Raw genomic sequence first — 20,107 nt, forward strand, 5'->3', positions numbered from 1 at the left:
GCGGATGCCAGAGGCCTGCACCCGGGCAGTCCTACCACACAGCCAAAGACACGGTTTTGCAGAAACTTCTGGAAACAACTGCTTACACCACATAGCACATTTTCTTTTAACGTTTTATTTCTTTTTAAAAAAGAGAGTGAGTGGGGAGGGGCAGAGAGAGAGGGAGACAGAATCCGAAGCAGGCTCCAGGCTCTGAGCTGTAGGCACGGAACCTGACGCGGGGCTCAAACTACTCACGGACTGTGAGATCGTGACCTGAGCCGAAGTCGGACGCTGAACCGACTGAGCCCCCCCAGGTGCCCCGGCACTACATTTTGAAAAGAGAAATCCAGAAAGCTGCTTTCTGCTGAGAACACTGAGGCCCTGACTTGGGTGCTCTGGTACACCCCCAGCCCCAAAGCCCCAATTATGGGGAAGGGGCACATAAAACATCCCCCTGAGCCTGGAGGATGGCACGAGACACGACGTGATCATCCCCCCGCCGCCACCCTAACTGTCCTCACGGGCCTCTGCCTCCGAACCACACACTGCTTGCCGGGCCCGCAAAGAGCAAATGACGTCAGAGAAGAACATATCCAACAACGAAGGCGAAAGCGGGCGGAGGAGTAACAGTAGCTGAGGTTTTTTGTGGCATCTTGGTCCCTGTCTGTCCCGCAGGTGACATGCGGTGCTTCTGAAGGAGAGGATGGGGAGAGCAGACCCGCAAGCCCAGAGTGCACGGGGGAGCTACCCCCCACCCCCCACTGGCCTGCTCAGCAGCCTCCATCCAGGGTCCAGTTTCGGGCGTTGACGAAGAGCTGGAGCCAGGGGGAGGCGGTCAGAGTGTCAAAGGGAGGAGGCCGCCACGCCCACTGCCAAGGCCTCACAGCCCGCTCCGGGTGAGGCATCAGGGCCAGGTGGCGGCCGTCCGCAGAGCAGACGCCAGCCACGCCCCCTGGGGACCCGTTGGGGTTCAGGGGATACCGTTCTGTGGGTTTCCCATCGTCGTCTGCCCAGTGCAGTGGGGCCAAGCCCCGGGCCTCAATCTGGGCTTGGAGCTCCGGAGAAGAAAACGCCATGTAACCTGCAGCGGGGGAGGAGGGAAGTCAGAGCGCAGCTGCCCAGTGCTGCCCCCCACAACCCCCACCCACGCCAGACCCTCCCCTGCCTTCCGGAGGCTGACCTTCGCCATGAGCACTCCACACGGGCAGCACAGCGCCCTCCATCCCTCGCAGCATCAGGGCCGGCCCAGGCCCCACCCGCACGCTGGCCCAGCGGGACTCGAAGCGCCCGGACAGGTTGTGGCGCAGCAGGAGGCCGGGCTGGGCCGGCTGGGGCTCTGGGCCTGTCCCCTCGGCCCCCTCGCTGGGGCTGCCACCCACCCAGCCCAGCAGGGCCAGCAACTGACAGCCGTTACACACGCCCAGGCTGAAGGTGTCGGGCCGCTTCCGGAAGCGCGTCAGCTCGGCACGGGCCAGCGGGTGGAAGGTCACAGCCGCTGCCCACCCTAGCAGGGGACATGCAAGTCAGGGAGGGACCAGGAACGGGCGCGAATGGCCACTTTTCTGTTCTAGCATGAACGGTTACAACCACAATTAACCACCCCCCTCCGCCGACTCTGGCACCCAAAACACACACGCACGCAAGCACACAGCTCAGGGCAAATCCAAGGGGTAGAAAAAGGTTTATCCGCTTAAATCAGGTGTTGCCAAGTGCTGGGCTAGAGATGGCCCATAAGTTTCCTGCCTGGACACCAGGGCCTGTGCAACATTTTTTTTTACTGCCTAACATTTAAATATAAGATTCTGTGGGGCGCCTGAGTGGCTCAGTCCTTTAAGCACCCAACTTCAACTCAGGTCACGATCTCATGGTTCATGGGTTCGTGAGCTCAGTGTCAAGCTGTGCTGACAGCTCAGAGCCTGGGGCCTACTTTGAAATAAGATCTCGTATAGGAGTGCTTGGGTGGCTCAGTCAGTTGGGCTTCTGACTCTTGACTTTGGCTCAGGTCATGATGTCGTGGTTTGTGAGTTCAAGCCCCGCGTCAGGCCCTGCTGCACTGACAGCATGGGGGCTGCTTGGGATTTTCTTTCTCTCTCTGCCTCTCTACCACTCATATTCTCTGTCTCTCTCAAATACAAATATTAAAAAAGTATGAAAACTTTGCACAAAAAAATCTGGATTTTTGGTTTCTCTTGAAAAACAAAGACCTGGCCACACTGAACCACAGCTTTCTAACAGCACAATCTGCTGGTGTTGAGTACTGAGTGCCCTCCAGTTGAGTCATGTACCACCCCGTGCCACCCAGCTCTCGCACACCTCACGTAAGTTCGCCACGGCCCTTCCGCTGGCCGCTGGCCCAGAATGAATGCGAGCACCCTCCCCGGCCTGGTGGAGGCGAGAGGCCGATTCTCGGTCAGGAAGGAAGCTAAGGCACCTCTCCCGGAATGGGCGGGGGAGGCCCTGGGCAGAAGCCTGACACCCACCTTTGGCAGAGCCCAGGACATCCGCATAGCTGAAGCCTCCCACAAAGGCCACACCCCGGAACGTGTCCAGCCCGATCGCCCCAGAGCAGAGGTCCTGCATGGTCACATCCCACACCTGCCGGGATGGGGAGGGGAGGTTCAGGACAACCAGCCCGAGGCCCAGCCCCAGCCCCACCATCCACGCCGCTCACCTCAAACCCGGCCAGGTGGAAGGCGTCCACCATCTCGCGGTCTCCGTTACTGCCCTCCTCTCGCAAGATGGCAACCCGAGGAAAGGGACGACCTTGGGGGGTGAAGAAGGAGGGTCTCTGAGCTGGAGGGCTCCTTCCCCACCGCCACCCCCCAGACCCGACTCCAGGGCAGGGGGGCCCGCCCCGCCCCCACCCCAGCCCAGGCCTCGGCCCACGCTCCCTCACCAGGCTCAAGGGGCACGCCAGCGCTGGGGAAGCCTGGGGGCAGGCAGTAGGTGGGCCCCATGCGCTCCCTGAGCCCCTGTTCTTCCTCGGCCACATAGCGCGGCTCTGCCTGCAGCCGGTCCAGCTGGAAACTCGTCTCCTCCCAGAGGGCTCGCAGCTGCCCAACTGGTCCCTCAAGAACCACAGCCCCGTTGACGGACACTTGCACCTATGCGCAGAAGCCAGTCTATCACGGTCAAGAGCAAGATGTCCAACCTGGCCCTCCCCCGTCCCCCAGGCCAGCGCAGGCGAACAGGCTGGGCGCTGCTCGCCCCCTCACCAGGGCGTGGGGCCCAGCGTCGCCCGTGGGGCCCAGCTCCAGGCAGCGGAGGCCGGCGTCCCGGAAGCGGTCCAGCACTCGGGCCAGGTCCGGCTCCCGCACCTCCAGCACCAGGCCTGGCTCCTCGGCGAACAGCGCAGGCAGCACTGGGAGAACAGACGGGGCGTGAGGGGGGATGCAGAGGTGCAAGCAGGGGGAACGGCTAAGGGCAGAGAGAGTGCAGGCAGAGATCGGGGTGGGGGGAGGCCTCAGATGGAGAAGCCACCCAGCTCGATGGTCAGAGAAGATGGCGAAGGACTCAGGGAATGGGGTTGGGGACGCTCCATTTTCCCACAGGACACGAGGTCTACGGGAACCACCCTGCAGGCAGCCCAGGCCCGAGTCTTGATCCCCAGCTCCTCACCATCGACCCCAGGGGCAGGCACGTCCACCTCTATCCCACAATTCCCAGAAAAGGCCATCTCTAGCAGGCAGGTGATGAGACCCCCGTCACTGACATCATGGCCTGAGCAGAGGAGACGCTCTGGAGAAAGGAGGAAAATGTTCAGCCAGCTCTGGGCCCAAACCCCACGGCCCCGTGCCCTCGCACAGCAGGCCACGTGTGAGAGCCGGAGAGAGGACAGTGCATCCCTCTTGTCCCGGCCTTGCTGGCTCGGCTGGGGAAGGCCCGCCACACGTTCGCCACAGGCGCCATCTCCCGCAGGGCCTCACTCACCCTCCAGCAGCCCCTGCGTGACGCGGAAGGCACGCACCAAGTTCTCGGGAACGTCCAGGTCTGGAGGCTGCTCGCCAAGCTGCGAGAAGCACTGGGCCAGAGCTGTCCCCCCCAGCCGGTGCTGCCCGGGGCTCAGGGGCACGTACAGCAGCCGGCCTGGGGAGACAGGGAAGGGGTGAGGGAGGCGAGCGGCTCAGGACTCCCCATTGCACTCACGAGCGCCGAAGTTCCGGCATGCAGACAGACGCACAGACACCCGAATACACGACGCAGTAAGGAGGGGAACCATCCACATGTACCTCTCCCTCCAGGATGCTTGAGGTCCGGGGTCACGGTGGCTGTGATGTCTGGGCAGACGGCATAGGCCGAGATGACCAGCGACCCTGCCGGGCAAAGAGTGATAGAACGAGGTGCCAGTCGTGGCCCGCAGGCCCTGCCCCGCTCTCCCCGGGCCCCCTAGACCATACCAGGGGCCCGGACGGTCTCGGAGCCAACACGGGCGGCCATGCTGAGGGAGTCCTTGCCGCCGTCCACCGCCACACCCAGGGCCGCCATCACCGCCACCATGGCCACGCAGGCATCGGCCAGAGCCGCGCCCTCCCCCGGGAGCTTGGCTGCCCACATCCAGTTCCCGCTGCACTTCACATCCTGGGAGCGGTGGACAGCGGGCGTTAGGGAGCGAGGGCCTGCAGGGACCGGGCCGGGGGCACAGGGGCCGGGAGGTCACGGGCACGAAGGGCAAGAGGGAAAGGCGAGCAGCGGGCGCAGGTGCGTCCCAGAGGCCTGCAGCCCCAGGGCGGAAACCGCAGGGGACTCACCCGGAGGTCGGTGACCAGAGCGAACACCAGGTTGGTGAGGGCCTCGGCCACAGCCAGCCGGGCGGCAACCTTGGGGTCCAGCAGGCTTTTGACCGGCTGCTCTCCTAGAGCCGTGGCAGCCCCTACAAGCTCCTGGTGACTCAATGCCACAACCGCCACGTCGGCCAGAGGGGTCTGCAGGGGCCCGACGCACTGCTGCTGGGCCACAAGGCCGCCCACGGAGCGGTCCACCTGTGGAACCAGGCGGGGTCGGCAAGAAGCCAGGGGACAGGGAGGCCGTGGCGCGGGCGGCACCAGGCCATCAGGGTGGGGGACCCGCCACTTCTCCCCTGGGCCTGTCGCGCACCCCCTCGGCAATCCCCAAGAGTGGGAGGCCGGGGCGGCGAGCAGGGGGAAGGGTACAGGGCCTGAGGGGCAGAGCAGGGGGCGCAGGGAGGACCTTGTTGGTGAGGTAGCGCTTGCTGGCCACAGCGGGCAGCCGCAGGACGCGCTCCAGAGCCAGGCGCACACTCAGCCCCGGGGGCAAGGCCAGGGGCCGCAGCAGGGGGACGCTCCGCTGGAGGAAGAACTCCTACGACACAGAAGGCGGCAGGGGTGTGAGCACCCGGGGGCACGACTGAGGGGGGATCTGACCAGCCCTCCCTCCCGCCCCCACGCACCTTCCGAGGCATCTTGCCCAGCACCCAATCCAGCTCCAGGTCCACAGGGGTGGGGGGCGAGGGGGCATCCCCCTCGCCATTTCTTCCCACGGGGTGGTCCCGGTCATCCACCAGCACGATCTGCAGAGCACGGAACGCCGCCCAGAGGCCGTGAGGCCCGAAAGCCCAGCGGGGGCCGCTTCCGGAAAGCGGCGAAGTGCGCATTCCACCCTCGGCTTGGCGTCCCCTCGAGTGCCTGCCCCTGCTATTTCCCAGTCCGTAGGCCACTGACTCCCACCCTCCTCCTCCCTTCTCCAGCCCATCCCCACGCAGCTCCGCGCCCGCCCACACGGCGGCCTCTGTCGCCCCGGGGCCACTCACCCTCCTGTCCCCGGTGATGGTGCCCACAAAACAGACTGGGCAGCGCTCCCGGGCGCTGACGCGACTGAGGAAGTCTCGGTCCCTGGGCCTCAGCAGAAGCGCATTCGATTCCTGGTACTCGGCCCCCCAGATTTCCAGGGCATTTAGGGTCGGGTCCCCGAGCTGCATCCACGGGGGAGAAGGGAAGGAAGAGGTCGGTGGGTACTCCCCAGTCTCACATCCTACTAGAAGATGGCGGGGGCCGGGAGACAGCCAGGCCTGGGCGGGGGGGGGGCAAGGCCCACCTGGAAATGGCTGGTGTAAATGACGGCTCCAGCTGGGTCACTCAGCTCCTTCAGGACGTTGCCTGGTGACAGAGTGCGTGGGAGAGGCGGTGATGTGGCCGCGGTCGGCACCCGGCAGACGGAGGGCAGTGGCCAGGCTCCAGGGAGCCCGATGCTGTGTGTCCGGCATGGATCGCTGCCGCACCCTCATGGCCAGCCACCCCGGGGCAAAGCTGAGCCCCTCCAGCAGGTACCGGGGGTGGGGCTGGGTGGCCAGCCGCAGGTCCTCGATGCCCCTCTGAGTCGAATCTGGCAAGAGCCCAGGGGGGCCGAGACCCGTCCCAACCCCTTCCCTCACCATTGCCGCCGGCACCCTGGTCATGGAGGCTGCAGATGGGGTTCCCCCTGGCGGCCTCCACACACGCCCGGATCACACGGTTCATCTTTTGCTCCATCTCTGGGTCTCCCCGCTGCACAGCCCCAAAGTCCAGGTCACTGGAATTGTCTCCCTGCACCTGGGGGAGCACATGGGAGAGCTCAGGCGAGGGGGGTCTGGGGGCTCACGTCCCCCTGTGCACAGGACCCCACAATGTCCCTTCACCTGCACAGATGAGGCGGCTCCGCCCCCAACTCCGATCCTGTAGACGGGACCCCCAACCTTTACAACGTCCATGCCTGACGGGAAGGAAGACAGAGTCCGGATATGGGGGAATCCGACGCAAGCATCAGCACGAGTAAGTTAAGGATAAGGGAAGTGCATGGACCGGGAGAGAGATCAGTGTTACAAATTCAAGTATTCTTCGGGTAAATACAGTTGGAGGAATTCCCACTCTGGATGTATTCACATAGGCACAAAGTCACCTACATACAAAATTGAACACTGCAGAATTATCCACATATTGCCAAAGAGAGAAAACACAGTTGACCTTTCTTTGAAGATTTTTAAAAAAAATATTTAGTTTTGGAGAGAGAGAGTCTGACCAGGGAAGGCGCAGAGAGGGAGACACAGACTCCAACGCAGGCTCCAGGCTCTGAGCTGTCACCACAGAGCCTGACGCAGGGCTCGAACCCACAAACCACACAAGATCATGACCTGAGCCGAAGTCGGACGCTTAACCCACTGAGCCTCCCGGTGGCCCCCTGGCCAAATGATTTTTGACAAGAGTCCCAGGACAATCCAAGAAGGTAGGAATAGTCTTTTCAAAGCATGGTGTTAGGATAATGAGATATCCACACGTAAAAGGGAGAAGTTAGACCCCTACCTCACACCATGTACAAAAGTTCACTCACAACGTATCAGAAACTTAAACGTAAGAGCTAAAAGCTATAAAAATATTACAATAAAACACAGCTGTAAATCTTTAGGACTTTGGCTTAGGCAATGATTTCTTCCCACAACATCAAAACCACAGCAGCCAAAGAAGAAACAGGTAAACCAGATTTCACCAAAATTAAAAACATTTGTGCTTCATAAAACACCGTGAGGTAGAAAAACAACCCACAGGGGGCGCCTAGGTGGCTCAGTCGGTTAAAGGTCCGGCTTCAGCTCAGGTCATGATCTCATGGTTTGTGGGTTCGAGCCACACGTCCGGCTCTGTGCTGACAGCTCGCTCAGAGCCTGGAGCCTGTTTCAGATTCTGTGTCTCCCTCTCTCTCTGACCCTCCCCTGCTCATGCTGTCTCTCTCAGAAACAAATAAAACATTAAAAAAAAAAAAAAAAAGACAACCCACGGAACATGATACAGTTGCAAATGACCCAGAATATACAAAACTCTTGAAACTACACACACAAAAAAACACCCCAATTTAAAAAGGGACAAACAGGGGCACCTGGGGGCCTCAGTCGGTTAAGCGTCCGACTTCAGCTCAGGTCATGATCTCACAGTTCATGGGTTTGATCCCCGCATCGGGCTCTGCGCTGAAAGCTCAGAACCTGGAGCCTGTGTCGGATTCTGTCACCTGAGCCACCCTCGTGGCCTCATATAGGTCTATTTTCTTAAACAAGTTCTTTCTTTTTAGCACACGTGAGTGGTGGAGGGGCAGAGAGAGAGACAGAGAGAGGAAATCCCAAGCAGGGTCCACAGCATGGAGCCCGACGCAGGGCTCAATCTCACGAACTGTGAGAACATAACCTGGGCCAAAATCAGAGAGTCAGATGCTTAACCAACTGAGCCACTCAGGCGCCCCAGGTCTATTTATATAGGCGGGAAATACCTCGGATAAGTTACAGGAGTACCTGGTTAACAAGTTACCTCTGGGGAGGGAAATTAGGTGGCTCGAGGTCAGGGAAGGACACCTCTTGCTGTATAACCTTTTTTGCCTTTTAAATACTGGACCGTGTGACTGGCTCACCTATTCAACAAGTGGGAGCTGGCTCTTATCTTGATTGTACCACACGACCTGGCGCAGGACGGGACCTGACAAATGTCTGCCCACCTGAACTGAGCGAGCAGATAACCCTCCCCCACCCCCCCACCCCCCAGGCCACAGCACTGTTTGCCTGGACTTCGCAGGGCAGGTCCCTGTCATGCAGAGGAAACGGGCAACACATAAAGAGGGCGGCCCTGGGCATAAAGCCCTGTCCTGCCTGGAAAACCTGTACTGGGGAGCAGACACGTGAGCCAGGAGATTAAAAACAAACCCCTTAATCACAGGGGAAGGGAAGGAAAAATAGGTTCTAAACAGGGAGGGAGGCAAACCATAAGAGACTCTTAAATACAGAGAACAAACTGAGGGTTGATGGGCGGAGAGGGGGATGGGCGCTGAGGAGGCCACTTGGGATGAGCACTGGGTGTTGTATGTAAGTGACGAACCACTGGGTTCTACTCCTGATGCCAAGGCTACAGTGTAGATTGATTAACTTGAGAATTAAACAAAAACTTGTGTGTATATACACCTGTGTGCATGCATATAAATAAACAGTAAGTAAACAAAACGAACCCCAGAGTAGCCTCTAAACCCCCCTCGTACAGCTACTGGGTGCTGGGACAAGGCCGGCTGCACGTGGAGGAGGGGCAGGCTCTTACCTGGCTCTGGGGGCTCCTTCTGCACATGCTCAGCTTCCATGGAACCGATGCCCCCACTGAACATGATGGGCTTGATCCACTCACGCCGCTGGCCATCTGGGAGCTGGAGGCCCAAGGAGCGGGCGAAGCCTGAAGCGAGGACACCACGGGGAGTGGGGACGGAGGGAAGTCAGTCCCCACCCCCACCCCCACCACTCACTCGGTCATACACCCCACCCCACCTCTGGTACCAGGTATCCGTTACCCCCCACAGCCTTACCTGCCAGCACTGGCTCCCCGAACTTGTTGCCATAATCGGAAGCCCCATTACTGGCCTCGATGGCGACCTCTAGGGGTCGGGCCAAGTTCTCAGGATACTGGGAGTTGGGGTCCTCCCAGGGCTGACTATAACCTGGAAGGAAAGGGGAAGGTTGGCCGGACTGTAAGACAGCAGACAGACAGCCAACCGTACAGGCAGAATGTTCCACTTCAGGAAGTTCTATTTCAAGGAGGCTTAGAGCCTGTGAGAAAGCACCGATCTTGCGCCCCACCTCCCACATCGGCCTTTCTTCTGAGTCTTGGGATCAGAGTTCTCAGGGCTCTCTAAGGAATTAGATTTCGGGGGCAGGTGGCGATCATAAGACTGACCCAATATCATGTTTCCTTGCTGGGCAGATGCTAGTTTATAAAGAAAATTGCAAGAGGTGCCTGGGTGGCTCAGTTGGGTAAGCAGCCGACTCTTGGTTTCAGCTCAATCAGGATTCCGAGAGCCCCGAGTTGGGCTCTGTGCTGACTGCGCGGGGCCTGCTTAAGAGTCTCTCTCTTTCTCTCTCTCTCTCTGTCTCTGTCTCTCCCCTGCTCATGCTTGATCGCTCTCTCAATAAATAAACTTAAAAAAAAAAAAAAAAGAAAGAAAGAATGTTGGAGTTCTGCAAAGCCTATCTGGGCGCCTGGGTCTCCCTTGGCCTGTAGTCCTCACGGCCACTCTTGGTGCAAAGCCAGCTACACTGCAGCCCTGTCTCCCAGGAAAAGGCACCTGGGATGGCCTTCAGAGATAGAGGTGCTCCTGCCGGGACAGGGAAGCGAAGGTAGCGAGCAAAGAGGCAGGACCTGGGATGTGCAGGTTTCCAAAGCAGTAGCCGGCGGTGCCAGCCACCACGTGGGCCCCCCGGCCCGTGCACTGGACATCTCGGATCCGGCCCCCTGTGCCTGTGGTTGCCCCGCTGAAGGGGGCCACTCCTGTGAAGAGACGGGGGAGAGGTGTGGGTACCAGAGATACACCCCGCCCCGCCCACCCCATTAAAACTCAGGACCACCAGCCTATCTGTTAGGCTACCCTCCGATCTCACCCACCTGTCCCCAGAACCCAGCTCACCTGTGGGGAAGTTATGGGTCTCCGCCGTGAAGACAACATGCCTCAGTGTTCGCTGTTGCCGGAAGCAGCTCGGTCGCGTGGGGTCCTCGGGCCGCAGGAATCGGACTTCCTTCCCCTGGATTGCGCTGTGGACACACCGGTTCTGGACCTTGCTTCCTTCCTGGGGTTTGCGCTTACCCCCGGAAGGCCTGGGGCCTCCCCTCTCCCGGAGCCGAAGCCACCCCAGCCTGGGACCCAGCCCACCTGCTGTTGTCACAGAACTTGAGGATGTTGTTGGGGTTCGAGGACGCCTGGGTGCTCATGATGGCCTCAAACAGGGAGTGGGCCACCGCCTGCCCATCCACGTGGAGCTGGCCCTTGAAGAACCAGTGTCGGCTGTGCTCGCTGCAAGGGTGACAGGGGTGGGGGGCAGAAACACGGGTCACTCGGCACACCGCACACCACGCCGGCTCTTCTCACCAGCGTCACGCTTGTTACTGTGCGGCCAGCTGTCACTTAGATAACAGGTCAAAACAGATTTCAAAAAGCTACAATCCTCAAACATTCTTCCGCCGCGGGCTGTTCAGACCCCTACTGAACAGGTGGTCAAGATCTGAACGTAGACGACTGCACGGATGTGGAGCCCGGGCCCCCACACAGACTCAGGGACTCCCCCGCGCCCTCCCCTTCCAACCTCCCCGGGCTCAGACATCAGAATGGCCCTCATTCCTTCCCACCTATTGGACTGAGCCAAGTCGAAGGCCTCCACGGTGCTGGGATTCCGCTTTAGCTCCTGGAAACGTCTGGTATAGAAATCCAGGTCCCAGGAGTCTAGGGCCAGGCCTAGAAGGCAACCCCGAGAAGAGCGGACAGTGGGGCGCAGGTCCCCACTGTCACAGGCGCCGGCATCCCGACCGGCCTCACCTGGGCCTTCCTCCCGGGCACCCCTGCTCACCTAGCTCCTGGTTGGCTCTCTCCAAGGCGCGCCGGCCCTCCGCCAGGATGTCAATCTGGCCGCTGGGCAGTGCTGAAACGCTCGGAAGCGAGAAGCTCTGGATGGGCCGGGGGAGGTGCTGCTCCGTCATCCGGTCATGCAGCGTGGCCAGGGCCAGGGCCTTCATCTCGGCTGAAGGGGGCTCGGCAAACTAGGGGTGGAGACGCACGCACAGGACAGGGGCTGGAGAGCTGAAGAGTGGCGTGCCCCGCTCCTCGGAGTCACGCAGGGTCAGCCCACTGCTCATCTCCGTGGTGCCCGTGTTCTGATTAGAACGACATGCCCCTTCCAGGCATGAGTTCACGTAAGGTGCGCACAGGCTGGACTTCTGTCCCGTTCAGCCCTCCGCCAGGTAGCCTCAAGTCGTGAGCAACTTGCAGACGGGACAGGGCCAAGGCCAAGAGCCCCTCCCCATTTCTCCCACTATCTCCGTAAAGTTCAGGGCCTCATCTCTGTATCTGCGGCCCACGGCCTCACCGAGAGCAGGTAGCGGCGGGTAGTCTCCACGCGGTCCACAGCCCCCAGCCCCGCAGCCCCACACACGGACACGATGTTGGTAGAGGCCGGGGTGGAGAAGTTCAGCCTGAGGAGGGGGCCGGATGGTTAGGACGCCGAAGCCCCAGATCAGCAGCCGGATCCTGCCCGCCCCGCTGTGCCGCAACCTCTCGCCTCCCCCCCCTCCCCACTGGCCTCCAGCCTCACACCTGGGCACCCCGAAACCGGCATCTGAAGGTCACTCGAATCAAACCACACCTGTCCTTCTGGCACAAAATGCTTTGATTTCTACTTCTCACAATGCAATCTGTCTTGCTTCCAGAACACGTCTGGTAGCTGGCTCAGGCTTCGGAAACATCTTCCCAGACGGGGAAGGCGTGTACGTGGCTTTTGGGGCAGGATGTAGGACGGAGCGAAGGAAGAACAGATCCGCCAAGGATCACGAGTGGAGGGAGGAGAGGAATGGAAGCAGAGGGGGCGGCGGGCAGCGTGTCTGCCTGAGCACACGGAAGGGACTGCCCTGGGCGGGGACACTTGCCTGGGCCCCACCTCCAGCAGCAGGTCGCTGGAGTCAGAACGGAGCCAGGATTCCTGGGCAACGTCACCCGGTGACATGGGACAGCCAAAAAGCCACATGAGCTTCTTTCTCTCCTCGGCGCTTGGGAGGGACTCCGCTGCAGGGAGAGACCGTGGGCAAGGACACCTTGAGACACAGCCCTTGGCCAGGTGGACCCCACCCCCCATCTCCACCCCAAGAATCCCGTACTTGGCCCAACCTGTCCAGTTCACATTGTAGCACAGCTCGGTCTTGATGGCCTGCAGCTCCGGCAATTTCCCTCGAAGCTTCCTCTGGGTGTGTCCAGAGGCGGCCGTCTCATGGCCAGAGGGACGGACATAGAAGTGAAGGACCGAGGGCATCTCTGCAGGTGTCCCTCGCTGGAGCGAGGAGCCAGGTTCCTAAAAAGTAACGGTGACTATAACTTGTCAAACTGAGTTGACATTCCCAAGACAGACAAGGCTTTGGAGGAATTAGGGGTGGGGTGGGGTGGGGAAAAGGGGCATTTTCAGAGGTATCCTGAAAAACGAAAGCTTGGCGGCGGAGGTGGGGGGGGTGTCTTAATTAATCCTGCAAAACGTAGGAACAGGTACATCCACGAATCTTGAGCACCTGCACTTTGCGGGGCCCCACGTGAGGTCTTAGGAACGCAGCTGTGAATAACATAAAAACCATTTCCACCCTCATAGAGATTATATTATTACTGAGGGACACAGGCAAGGACTCCAACGTTTCCAGTCCACTGTGGTTAAGACCAAGAGGCTGTGGGCACCAAACTAGCACTTTAGCAATTAGGAAAGACTTTCGGGGAAAAATAGCATCTAAGTGTAAATCTATATAGGATGAGCCGGACTGGGCCGTGCTGGGAAAGTCAGATGACAAACACCATTCTTCTGATTCTCCTCTGCCTTCTGAATGCTGCTTCTCAGGCACGTGCTGGGGACCTGTCCTTCATTCTCGTCCCTCTACATGCTCTTCCTAATTGACTTCATGCAGATTCATGGCTTTAAATATCATCTAGTAGACGGAGCCACTGAAAATGCCAGCATCCAACTTTTTTTTTTTTTTTACCAAAAATGGCAATTTCATATTATTCGAGTTGCTATCTGCCAACAGAGTCTCTAACTTAATTCAATCTTCAACTCTCCCTGCAACTCCAAACCAGCACATTAAAATGCTTACGTGAGGGGGCGCCTGGGTGGCTCAGTCAGTTAAGTGCCCGACTTCGGCTCAGGTCATGATCTCACAGTTTGTGGGTTCGAGCCCTGCGTCAGGCTCTGTGTTGACAGCTACCTCAGAGCTTGGAGCTTGCTTCAGATTCTGTGTCTCCCTCTCTCTCTAACCCTCCCCTGCTCATGCTGTCTCTCTCTCAAAAATAAATAAAACATAAAAAAAAAAAATGCTTACGTGACTGGGGCACCCAGCTGGCTAAGTCAGTAGAGTGTGTGCAACTCCTGATCTCAAGGTTTGTGAGTTCGAGTCCCACAACGGGTGGAGAGATTATGTCAAAATAAAACCTTTAAAATAATAAGATAAAATGCTTACGTGACATCTCCACGTAGACGTCCCATAAACACAGACGACTGTCTGTTTTGGCCAAAATAGAAATTTTGATTCCTCGCTCCTCCAGACCTGCTATTCTCCCAGTCTTCCCCATCTGGTCAGCACTATCAAATCGGTGGCTCAAACCCAAAATACAGTCAACAGTTAATTCTTCTTTCTCTGAGCCCTTTCTGTACACCCAATCCATCAGCAAAGCCATTTCCAAACACATCCCTGGATCTGTCGACATCCTTCCGTGCCTGCTACCATCGGCCACTACCATCACTCACTCGGGACCTCCTGAGAAGCACCCCAATCCCACTCCTGCCCCAGCCACCAACCACTTGGCATCTTTCAACATAAATGAGATCCTGGCTTCTCATCACACACGGCAAAACCTTCCATCTCAGTACCTGGCTTTCCCAGTCGGGCCACTGTCTGGTACTCCAACCCTATCTCATGTCACACTCTTTTTCACCCACAGGGCGCCATCACACTGGCTTCTTTTCTACTCCTTTAACTTGCCAATCTGAGTTCTGGAAGGTATTTTTCTCACCCGGATATTTGCACGGCTAGCGCTTTCGTGTTATTTAAATTCCTGGTGAAATCACCTTCTTGGAAGGGACTTCCTGGATCCACCCTTCTGAACTAGCCACTATCAGACAGCCTATTTTATTTAATTTTTTAAAGTTTATCTTATTTGAGAGAGAGAGAGAGAGAGAGAGGGGCAGAGAGAGAGAATCCGAAGCAGGCTCTGTGCTGTCAGGACGGAGCTGTATGTGGGGCTCAAACCCACGGCCCTTGAGATCATGACCTGAGCTGAAATCAAGACTTGGGCACTTAACCGACTGAGCCACCTAGGTGCCCCTAATTAACTTAATTTTTAATATTTACATATAACTTAATTATAATTAATGTAAACTTAATTATAAACTTTAAAATTATATATACAACTAATTTAAGTGATTAATTTTTTATTCAGTGGTTATCAGTACCTGACATTTTATTTTTTAAGATCTACCTTCCCCCACAAGCACAAAATCTCCATGTGGGCATGGACTGTAGCTGTTTTATCTCCAGTGGATGACCAAGGCTTAGAATAGGTGGGGCATAAAAAGGGGGAGAAAAAAATCTAAAAGAGAACAAGAAAAAAAATGTATTGTCGACCAAGTGAACTCTGGATTCCCATCCTCACCAGCCCTTCCCGCCCTTTCGGGCCAGGCCTCATTTCAGTGAAGGATGACGCTCCTGCCCGATCAGTCTCGATCCCCGCCTTTCTCGGGGCTCCCCACCCCGTTCTGGTCACCCTCTGCTGAAGCTGGGCCCCTCACAGCTGTCCTTTATACCGGACTCCCTACAGGAATGATCACACGGAAGCCACCTGACTTCTATCGCTCCGTAGACAGAATCCCGCAGAGCCCAGGGCCAGGCTTGTCCACAGCACGGCTGCACCCCCAACGGCTAGGACATAATCCAGGAGGTCCCAGACTGTGCAGGCCGAACGCACTGGGCACGAGGGGCTGCGTGCACCACGGGGTCTCCCCCGCCGCGCGTCTGGGGAAGGCGCGCGAGGTCGCACGAACGGGCCGCAGCCGGACGCAACTGGGCCGGGCCGGCTGGGGACAAGGACGCGGCCCGAGTCCGACCCGGAGTGGGTGGCGAAAGGGTGCGACAAGCCAGGGCTCAGGGCTGGCGCGGGGCAGCCATACGCACGTGGAATCGCCGGTCGCGGGTGCGGCGTTGGATCGCGGCTCCTGCAGCGCGCCCCGGAAGAGGCGGGGCCCACTTCCGGCTGCCGTGGGCGGGGCCGCCGCGCCCTCCCTCCGGTTCCGACGCTGAGCGCCCGGGTGGTCCAGCTCTGAAATCGCCCCGGAGCTCTCGCTTCTTCTCTTTCTCCGAAACTTTTGGAAATAACGGTAGGTCCCATGGCCTGCCGTCCCCGGCGCCCGTGTCCACTGTGACAGAGACGGGAACTTTGAATGCACGAGACGGAAGGAGAAGCATCGTCCTGGTCCCGGACTCAGTTTCCCGCTCCCTGCTACTTCTTTCCCTTTTATCTTTAAGAAACGAACAGGTTGATTAAATTCTCTTCTTTTTTTTTTAATTTTTTTTTAATGTTTTATTTATTTCTAGGAGAGAGAGAGACAGTGTGAGCAGGGGAGGGTCAGAGAGAGAGGGAGTCACAGACTGAAACAGGCTCCAGGCTCCGAGCTGGCAGTCAGCACAGAGCCTGACGCGGGGCCCGAACCCACGAACCGCGAGATCATGACCTAAGCGAAAGTCGGACGCTTAACCGACTAAGCCACCCAGGCGCCCCAGGTTGATTAAATTCTTAGCAGAGTGGGAAGGCCTACACTTTTAACTCGCACTTTCTCGCCAGTGACAGTAACAAGGACAATGATAGGAAGACGTTTGCTGAGCGCCCGTTAAGGCACCGGACACGATCTCGTTGGATCTTCACGAAAACCCTTGGTTCACAGATGTGGGAGCTGAGGTTCATCGCAATGACTTGTCACCTGGTTTTGTAACTTAGCACCTTCTACCTGTGCACACATTTTTTGTGCATTTTTTTTTTTAAAAAACCTCGGAACATAAATACATGGTTTGTATCAGTGAGGATCCTAGCGGAATATGAGTGGTACACTCAAAAATGTCTAATCAACAGGAATTCGATAGAATGTACTTACAGAGATACCGGCAGGATTAAGGGAAGGAACAGGGTACAGTGGGGGGGGGGGGGGGGGCAAAGCCTGGCAACGGCAGAAAGTGCTTATCACCTGTAGGCTTGAAGAGACAAAGGATGGAAGGGCGCTATCAGCTGAGAGGTGCTCCGAGGGCACAATTACAGTGTTGAAGGAGAAAGGGAATAAACATTGGGTTCTCTCTCCTGTCAAGCCTCCATGCAAATTGTTTCTGCCTCTCATTAGCCAAAAATCTTGCCTGAAGCCTGAGGGCAAGGAAGCTGGAGAGCCGTCCCAGGGCAAACACGGCATCTGCTCCAATGGTCTTTTTAATGAGTCAAGTAACAGGTAACAGATGTAGAAAGTCTTGTTCCTCATGTCTCATTTATATCTGTCTGCTGTACGGGGGCCAAGAAGATAAGGCAAGTGAGGTTCCGGGAGTGCAAAACTTATGGAGGTACTTGGGGCGCCTGGGGGGCTCAGACGGTTAAGCGTTCAACTTCGGCTCAGGTCATGATCTCATGGTTTGTGGGTTCGGGCAGCATCAGGCTCTGTGCTGACAGCTCAGAGCCTGGAGCCTGCTTCAGATTCTGTGTCTCCCTCTCTGACCCTTCCCTGATCACGCTGTCTCTCTCTCTCTCAGAAATAAAAACATTAAAAATTTTTTAAAAAAATTAATGGAGGTACTTGAAAGGTTCACTCACCCTAATTCCAGCCATGCCCCAGATATAATAGTTGCTACCTGTAAAGTTTCAGGCTATTGAAATGAGTTCCCAGGGCTCACTTCTGACAGAGGCCACGTGTTCATCTTTGACATCTGAGCACCTCTTGGTTTCTTTCCCTTCAGGCTCCATCCAGTACGTACCTTCTGGAACCTTCCAGGAGCCTTAGTATGCTCAGCTGTCTGTCTGGTCCTATTTATTTCACATTTTCTTGTTTGTTTGTTTGTTTAAGTAGGCTCCATGCCCAACGTGGGGTTTGAACCGACAACCCTGAGATGAAGAGTCCCCTCTCTACCAGCTGAACCAGCCAGGCACCTCTCCCTGACATTTGAGTAGTCCTGGTGTATTGTAAGTTTTCAGCTTTCACCTCCACATAGTGACTTCCAGATTTATCCTTTGGGCTCTAATCCCTCTCCTGACTTTGGTTTTCATATATCCAGCTGCCCCTTGGACAAGAACAGAATGTTCAAAGTCACCAGGTCTGGAGGACAGCACCGCAACTCCTTCCTTGTGTGACAGACCAAGTGCTCCTCTCCATGCTTCCCTAACATCTTTCCCTCTCCCACCCGTTTCCTTAAAGATGCTTATTAAATCAAGCGTGATCTATTTCAGTGTCCTGGTATTCTCTTGTGCCTTTCTCATCTGGTTAATCTGCCACCAGATTAACCTGACATTCAAACCACACCAACAAAGGGAGGGTGGTGAGGGGGTAGATTCAGTACAACTCTCTCTGATCACTGTAGCTTAAACTCAACACTCCCTCCTATGAACTATGGAAAGTAAGTCCCAGGATGTAGGGCACATCTTCATGGATTTGGTAAGTACAGGGAGGCTTCCAGAGTCCAGAAAATATTGAAAGCAAAAGGAACAATTAGGTTTGGGACTTCAGGCTTTGACAGATGTTCTAACAAGGGTGTTTTTTTTTTGGGGGGGGGGAATTTGTTGTTTTGGTGGGAAGGCAAGAAACATATCTGATGTAATCATGGGGAATGACTGCAAAGATTCACTTTAAAATTTTTTTTTAATTTTTTTAAAAATTTATTTCTGAGAGAGAGAGACAGCATAAGCAGGGGAGGGTCAGAGAGAGAGGGAGACACAGAATCTGAAACAGGCTGCAGTCTCTGAGCTACCTGTCAGCACAGAGCCGGACGTGTGGCTCGAACCCACAAACCATGAGATCATGACCTGAGCTGAAGTTGGATGCTTAACCGACTGAGCCACCCAAGTGCCCCAAGGTTCACTTTATACAGAACTTGGCACCCCATAGCTAGTTTATTCAATAAGAAATAGAGAGCTTGCGTTGAATGTGCAGTTGAATTAAGGGATTCCATAATTTGTAGAATTAAAGTCTTTGTTCTCCTGTTAAATGAGGACTAGAGCATTTTTATTGTCTACAATGTTTTTTCTTCTATGTTTGTGTTTTTTTAATTTTTTTTTTTTTTTATTTCTAGGAGAGAGAGAGAGAGAGAGACAGCATGAGCAGGGGAGGGTCAGAGAGAGAGGGAGTCACAGATTGAAACAGGCTCCAGGCTCTGAGCCGGCAGTCAGCACAGAGCCCGACGCGGGGCTCGAACTCACGAACCGCAAGATCATGACCTAAGCAAAAGTCGGACACCCAACCGACTAAGCCAACCAGGCGCCCCCTATGTTTGTTTATTTTTGAGAGGGAGAGAGGCAGAGCACAAACAGGGAAGGGGCAGAGAGAGAGAGAGAGAGATACAGAATCCAAAACAGGATACAGGCTCTGAGCTGTCAGCACAGAGTCTGACATGGGGCTTGAACTCTGAGCTAAGAGATCATGACCTGAGCAGAAGTCGGATGCCTAACTGACTGAGCCACCCAGGAGCCCCTACAATGTTTTTACTCACAATATCATACTATCTTGTTCCAGAAACAGTTGGAAGCTGCTGCGAGTTTACAACATTAAATGCCCCTCTTTCACTTTCTCTTATTTTGTTTTCTTAAAAAAGTTTGAATTTTTAGTTGAAGTACAGTTAGCATGAGATACTATTATTAGTTTTAAGCAAACAACATAGTGATTCCACAATTCTATACATTATGAAATGCTCGCCACAAGTCAGCACAAAGCTATTACCATATTACTGACTATATTCCCTATGCTGTGACTCATCCCTGTGACTTATAACTGGAAGTTTGTACCCTTTGATCCCCTTTTTACCTTTTTCAAATATTCCCCAAACCTCCTCACTTTACCTTCGTAATCTCGTGTCTTCTCCTGCCACATTGGCTTCCTTGCTTTTCTTCTCACCACAGAGTTCTGCTTGTTCCCCCCAACTCTTTTTCTTTAACCCCCATCATCTGAATCCTTCATCTCTTCCAATTCTTCACCATAAAGTCACCTTTTCAGTTAAGTCCTTCTACATATAAAAAGGACCCACTACCTCCTGCATTCCCTATGTTCTCTTTCAAGAGCACCCATTTCTAATGGTCTACAGGATTCTTATCTTTGTTCACTGCTGTATCCCCAGAGCCTGGATCTGTGCCTGGTGCATAGGTGTTCACTCACTGCCTACTAAGCCATGGAATGATTGGTTGCTTGAGTGAAGTAGAAAGAGGAAGAGGCTTTCATTAGTTGAGCCACAAATATTTACCCAGTTCATATACATATATATTTTAAAGTAAGATGGTTTAAAGTTTTATTTACTTAAGTAATCTCTACCCCAGGAGTGCCTGGATGGCTCTGTCCGTTAAGCATCTGACTCTTGGTTTCAGCACAGGTTATGAT

At 55.8% G+C, this 20,107-nt stretch overlaps 1 protein-coding gene across 3 annotated transcripts; it reads right to left on the reverse strand.

Moving 5' to 3' along the window:
* Window positions 1-628: 628 nt before the first annotated feature.
* On the reverse strand, window positions 629-15,731 carry PFAS (phosphoribosylformylglycinamidine synthase). Of its 3 annotated transcripts, none has more exons than XM_039231545.1 (28): window positions 15,672-15,731; window positions 12,637-12,817; window positions 12,399-12,534; window positions 11,843-11,948; window positions 11,327-11,516; window positions 11,109-11,214; window positions 10,636-10,776; window positions 10,393-10,517; window positions 10,128-10,256; window positions 9,298-9,429; window positions 9,039-9,167; window positions 6,614-6,687; window positions 6,371-6,527; window positions 6,034-6,095; window positions 5,750-5,911; window positions 5,390-5,509; window positions 5,170-5,301; window positions 4,731-4,961; window positions 4,380-4,560; window positions 4,212-4,295; window positions 3,913-4,068; window positions 3,601-3,720; window positions 3,198-3,343; window positions 2,879-3,086; window positions 2,654-2,745; window positions 2,463-2,577; window positions 1,163-1,486; window positions 629-1,063 (listed from the first exon to the last, which is right to left on the reverse strand). In XM_039231545.1, exons 2-28 carry the CDS (start codon window positions 12,776-12,778, stop codon window positions 753-755), a joined length of 4,011 nt encoding a protein of 1,336 aa, XP_039087476.1. In that variant the 5' UTR covers window positions 12,779-12,817; window positions 15,672-15,731; the 3' UTR covers window positions 629-752. The 3 variants fall into 3 exon arrangements, with proteins under 3 accessions (XP_039087476.1, XP_039087479.1, XP_039087477.1); XM_039231548.1 differs by lacking the exon at window positions 15,672-15,731 and adding an exon at window positions 15,345-15,662; XM_039231546.1 differs by lacking the exon at window positions 15,672-15,731 and adding an exon at window positions 15,340-15,662.
* Window positions 15,732-20,107: the final 4,376 nt, after the last annotated feature.

This window comes from Hyaena hyaena, unplaced genomic scaffold (genome assembly GCF_003009895.1).
Source record: "Hyaena hyaena isolate Hyena2069 unplaced genomic scaffold, ASM300989v1 scaffold_58, whole genome shotgun sequence".
NCBI lineage: Eukaryota > Metazoa > Chordata > Mammalia > Carnivora > Hyaenidae > Hyaena > Hyaena hyaena.

Bases quoted from the DNA above. Each gene is read 5' to 3' on its own strand.
- PFAS (XM_039231545.1), bottom strand. From the start codon at position 12,778: ATGCCCTCGGTCCTTCACTTCTATGTCCGTCCCTCTGGCCATGAGACG. The intron at 6,096-6,370 runs GTGAGGGAAGGG...CTCTGTCACCAG, and splicing joins CCAGGGTGCCGGCGGCAATG to GCAACGTCCTGAAGGAGCTG. The intron at 2,578-2,653 runs GTGAGCGGCGTG...CCATCCCGGCAG, and splicing joins TCCACCTGGCCGGGTTTGAG to GTGTGGGATGTGACCATGCA.